At 37.3% G+C, this 5,928-nt stretch overlaps 1 protein-coding gene across 1 annotated transcript; it reads right to left on the bottom strand.

The window, feature by feature from the left end:
• Positions 1 to 228: 228 nt before the first annotated feature.
• LOC131058568 (ATP synthase subunit beta, chloroplastic-like) lies at positions 229 to 5,332 on the bottom strand. Its single transcript, XM_057992320.2, has 4 exons — positions 5,203 to 5,332; positions 4,924 to 5,043; positions 655 to 986; positions 229 to 306 (listed from the first exon to the last, which is right to left on the bottom strand). Exons 1-4 carry the CDS (start codon positions 5,330 to 5,332, stop codon positions 229 to 231), a joined length of 660 nt encoding a protein of 219 aa, XP_057848303.2.
• Positions 5,333 to 5,928: the final 596 nt, after the last annotated feature.

Consider the following 5,928-nt stretch of genomic DNA (forward strand, 5'->3'; position numbering starts at 1 on the left):
TATATTTTAAATATATTTTTTACAATTTTTTAATATTTATGCTGAAGGCATATCCTTTATTTGAGATGGATTGGTTGTCTTCCCCAATCTAAAGGTCAATTTTGACTGAGTACAATGCAAGACAATTGTAGACATCTGAACCGTTAAAAGTTTTTGTACACAGAAATTTTTTCGCAATTATTTGGGAAGAGGCGGGGGAATTACGTTTGCAGCACACTTAAACACAAGTTACATCTTACATTGGGAATGCAATAGCTTGTCCCGCAACAGTGCCTTGACCAATGCCAGGTCCAATAGAAGCAAGGCCTACAAATAATCTAGTAGCAATAACGGAAGCAACAAAAATCAAAGGATTCATGGTAATCTCCTCTTAGGTGTGGATAATATGATAGTTTTATCTATTGATTTGATTGCTCGCATTCAACTAGAGAACAATTTCTTTGAAACAATAAACTCTGACGAAATGGCATTCAAAATTATGATATTACCAATTCTCTACCCTAACATTATATTCTTTTTTAGATGAAATAGAGAGATTTTTTTCATTTATAAAATGAAATATTTTGCGTAATAGCCCATTTTTTATGGTTAATTCTATATAATTATATATATAAGTATATTGTTAATAAATAGGAGTACATCTTGTTTATTTACATCTTGGAAATATTCAACCATAGTTAAAGCAGTTAAACCTACTCTCATACGAGCTCCTGGTGGTTCATTCATCTGACCATAGACCAAAGCTACTTTTGATTCTAATATATTTTGTTCATTAATGACTCTTGATTCTTTCATTTCCTTGTAAAGATCATTCCCTTCACGAGTACGTTCTCCTACTCCACCAAATATCGAAACACCTCCATGAGCCTTAGCAATGTTGTTGATTAATTCCATAATTAACATTGTTTTACCCACTCCAGCTCCCCTGAATAATCCAATTTTTCCCCCACGACGGTAAGGAGCTAAAAGATAAACTACTTTAATGCCTATTTCAAAGATTGAAAATCTAGTATCCAATTGTGTAAAGGCGAGAGCAGATCTATGAATAGGAGAGCGTATCCTTTATTTGAGATGGATTGGCTATCTTCCCCAATCTAAAGGTCAATTTTGACTGAGTACAATGCAAGACGATTGCAGACATCTGAATCATTAAAAGTTTTTGTGCATGGAAATTTTTTTGCAGTTATTTGGGAAGAGGCAAGGGAATTACATTTGTAGCACACTTAAACACAAGTTACATCTTACATTGGGAATGCAGAAAGGATTTATTAAATAGTTATAAATGGCCACACTTTACTATGCTTTGTTTTCTACCACGTACTCCTTAGAATATATATTTTATATTATTTATCCTATTTTATAATTTAAAATTTAAGTTTAAATTTGTTGTCCTTGATTTCAGCATGGCCAAAATCATGAGGCAACCCTACGAAACTGGTATGTTTTGTACCTTACGGTCTCCGGGAGAGCTTAATCGACTTCGTCGGTTAGTTCGATTGGCTTCTTGCTTTTCGTTTTTAGCGTTTTCTTAGTTTCCTTAAGTTTGCATTTTTACTCGCAACTCGGACTTTAAAGTCTGAACTGCGAGGTCTTTTCTTTGTTACTTGTAGATCCAACTTTAAAGTCCGACCTGCAGATGGTTTTGCCTGCAGTTCAGACTTTAAAGTCTGAATTGCTGACTACTTGTTTGGTCACTTGCATGTCGGACTTTAAAGTCCGACATGCAAGTGTTTAGGGGCTGCATGATGGCCTTTAAAGTTTGACATGCACTTCCAGTGGGCATTAATTGTTTTATTTAAGGTTTGTTTATTTTCTTTTTAAGTTAATTTTTAGCATTTTGGTTTTTCATTGTGGTTTATCTTCTTCTCCACATGCCCTCCTCAGTTTTTTCTTGCCTCGACGATTAGTTTCTCTCCTTGTCGGATCTTTCATCATCGCTTGTTGCTGCGAGGTAGGGTTTCATCTTTTTGTCTTTTCGGGTTTCTTTTTCTTGTTTGCATCTTATTTGTGTTTGCTTTTGTTTTTCTTTTTCAGGTTTCTCTTCTAAAAGGCAATCAGGCTTTGTAGTTTGATTGTCTCCCTTGTTCTGGAGGACAATTGGACTTCAAAGCTTGATTGCCCTTCGAGACCTCCCTTCTAAAGCTGCAACCGGACTTTAAAATCTGGTGTGCAGTTGGAGAAACTTATCTTCGCATATCAGATTTTAAAGTCCGATATGCGGGATCTTAACCTTCGCATATCGGACTTTAAAATCCGATATGCAGAGGGAATTAGGTCGACATGTCGGGTTTTAAAACTCGACATGCCAACTAGTTGTCTTTCCCCTTCATAATCACATCAGACTTTAAAGTCCGATGTGCCTTTAAATCTTACCTAGGAAGCACATTGGACTTTAAAGTCTGATGTGTTAATGTTTTTCCCCATATTGACACATTGGACTTTAAAGTCCAACGTGTTGATAACCCTTTTACAAGATTGCACATCGGACTTTAAAGTCCAATGTGTTGATCAAGTTATTTTAATTGCATTTTGAACTTTAAAGCCCGATGTATAATTTTTATTTTCAAAAGAGCATTTTGGACTTTTTTGTCCAACCTGCTGTTTTTGGCAGTTTTACTCCCAAGCCTATTTTGAGTCCCATTTTTCGATCTGCTTGAGAAAAATTGACTTTGAGAATGATGAATAGCTAACCATTAGAATTGAATGCAGTCATCATGAATGTCAAAGCTCCCTCACGATAAATCTCAACCTTCCTCAAGTCAGTTGGAATCTTCTCCAAGCAAGACGTCATCAAGAAAGATGAAGTACAAGTACGACAAGTACTTGAATCTGTACCCTGAGAGTTCAGTAGACTCAAATATTAAGGAAATCAGAGATTCTGAAATTGGCCATGTCAATATGCAAGATTTTGTTGACCAGGTTCAGAAGGCTCCTGCTCGTCTAACTAGTTTGATCAAATCTGAGCTACATAAGTATGCATCTTTCCTAGTTGCGGCTCATGATCCTGAATTCGTATTGGCAATAGCTGATCACTATGATCCAAGCACAAGGCAAGTGAAAGATTAAGATCAGAATGTCATCATGACCTTAGACAATATATTCTTCAATAGTGTCTTCAAAGGTTCCTCAGTTGAAGAAGTTGCTGATATTTCTCAAGAGAGTGCTCAAGAGTACTATGAGAAACATGAGGATAAATGCAAAAATGTGATCAATACTATTTATCTCTCTACTGCCAAAAGTTCCCTCACTTCACGATGGCCTAAGTATTTTCACAGGAGTGATTTTAATGAAGAATATAATGATATGGTCACTATGTTATCCAGAGTGAGGGGGTTAAAACACTCATTATTTTTCAGAACTGGATGTCATACTACATAAATATAATCAGAAAGGGGGCTAAAATAATCGACTGGGGAGAGCAGATCAATGATGCGCTCTGTGCTCAGTTCAAAGAGGTCAAGGTGACACTGAAATTTTACATGACCTCATACCTAGTTTATGCGGCTGCTTCAATGAGGCAATATCCAGGCTTGTCCACCAAAGGTGATAAAAAATTGCTACCCGTTTGGGAATATTATGACCAACTGATAATCAAGAATCAAGGTAATCATTACAGAAGGGTTAATGACCCCTTCTTTGTTGTATGGAAGTGCATTTTTGATAAAAGTCTCTAGAAAAGAAGAATATCAGAGGCCGCTTACAATAGGGTGTCTCATTTTGGGTGTGTATTTCTATAGTTTCCCACATTCACCTATATCCAAATTGGATGTTTCTCAGGTGAGCCCTTCATTCTTCCAAGTTTCCCTTCAGATAAAATCGTGCTTATGGAGTTGTGCAGACAACTAATTAGTGTGCATGAGAAACAATCACAAGCACATAAGACCGGGCTAAAATTTCTAGAATCTATCAGCAGATATTCAGTGCTAACCAATCCTAAGGCCAAAAATATGGAAGAAGAACTATAGTGGAACACCATAAGGAGATTCAAGGCCTGAAACAATTTTGACTTTCATGGCATAAAAAATAAACTCAAAAAGAGTTATACTCATGTTTATAAGTTGGAGGATGTTTGGACAGATTGTCAAAATGAGGAAGAGGTAAGAAGAATGGATTTTAGCCGTCTAACTTTAGAACAAATTGAAAATTTAGACTTAGCTAAAATACCAATGACCATGGAAGACACGGATGATATAGTGGACCCTATTTATTATGAGAAGAAAATTGCTGACTCTCCACTCCCACTGGTGCAATGGTCAAAGAAAGAAAGCAAATCTATTACTCAGAGGATCACTCCTATCTTAGCAAACACCAATGCCTAGTTGCTAAAAAAGAATCTCAAGATGAAACAGCTTCCAGCCAGTTCAAGAGATGATTACAATAGCGATGGCCCGTTAGGTAAGACAGCTAGTGCTAAGACAAGAATAAAGAGCAGGGCAGACCCACAGGCACTATCCACTACTCCTGTGGCACAATCAAAGGGTAAAGGACTGAAAATTAAATTCACAGTTAAAGGGTCGAAGAAGGGCGAATCATCATCCACATCATAGGAAGTAGTGCTGAAAGAACCAGAGAAACCACTTGCTAGTGAAGTTGGAAAAGGAAAAGAGGTTGAAGAGGGTGAAATTCCTCAACAAGAGGAAGTACAGGCAGAAGAAGTGCCACTCCCAGCTGAAGTAGATGCCCCGACCATTGAACAAATGATCATCCACTCTGTTGAATCTGACTCTGATGAAGAGAATCAGGATTTTCAAGATGAAGACCTAAATATGGGCATGACGCAATCAGAGACCGTTGGTTAGTTTTTCACTATAACCAACTTCTCTAATTTAGATGATATCCCTTCATCTTCTTTTGAATCTACAATGATAGATTTTAATGAAACCTTGGAAGATGCACTTGCAGAATAGGTTTCAGTAGACTTACCAATCACTACAACCACCACCACAGCGGTTCCTCCATTGGTAAGTGCTGAAGTTACATTCACAGTGCTTTCAACCCTCCCATTTGTAACTGAAGAGGCAGCAGCAAATGTTCCCCTAGATACTTTAATATCAACACCATCAATAATACTCACAACTACTCTGAGTTCTCATCAATCTGCTCCTGAAGCTTCAACTCAAAATTAGCAAGGAACTACTACTCCATCATCTAATCGAGAACTACCCCTTTGGATGGAAGTAGTGGCTCCTAAGAGGAAAAAACAGGTTATTTCTCCAGATGAATTTGACTTTGAACTTTTAGCTCCTTCAAAACCCAAGGGAACAAAAAAGCCAAAGACAGTATCGTGGGCAGTAGTAGACCCAGCTTCTAAAAGAAAATATGCTGAAGTCATGGTACCATCCTCTGACAAGGATAGAGGCAACATACTATCTGAAGATTATACCATGCAGGTCATAGAGCTTGGGGTGGAAACACATGAAAGTGTGAAATTAGATTCTCATATGGCATTTGATTCTTTGTTGAGAAGATTGGATCAGGAAAGAGATGAGAAAAATATCTTGAAGAAGAATGTGAACAATTGACCAATGTTCTTCTAAAGGTCGCACAATCTTCTCAAGAGATTGAGCCTATAGGATCATCAATAGATACCGAAGCCCTCAAAAAGATTGAACAGGTGGGAGCTAAAGGCCGAGTAATGGATGAGTGGATTTCATGGTTAAGGTTAGAAGGCTCTCATCTTCTAAGCTCCACAGTGGAGCTATTGTCAGATTATGAAGTTATCCAGAGTCATATGCAAGAACTCAAAACTTATTTATCACAGGAAATTGAGGAAGTTGTGAAAAGTACTAGCTTTTGGATCAAAATGGGGGACTTCAGGATAGATGTCCTTATTGCAAATAAGGTAATTCCTATAAGGGAGAAATACATCCAGATCCTATCCTCATTATCTGATAAATAAGAGACAATAAGGTTAATGATTGCAGAACT

Source organism: Cryptomeria japonica, chromosome 7 (assembly GCF_030272615.1).
Source record: "Cryptomeria japonica chromosome 7, Sugi_1.0, whole genome shotgun sequence".
Taxonomy (NCBI): Eukaryota; Viridiplantae; Streptophyta; class Pinopsida; order Cupressales; family Cupressaceae; genus Cryptomeria; species Cryptomeria japonica.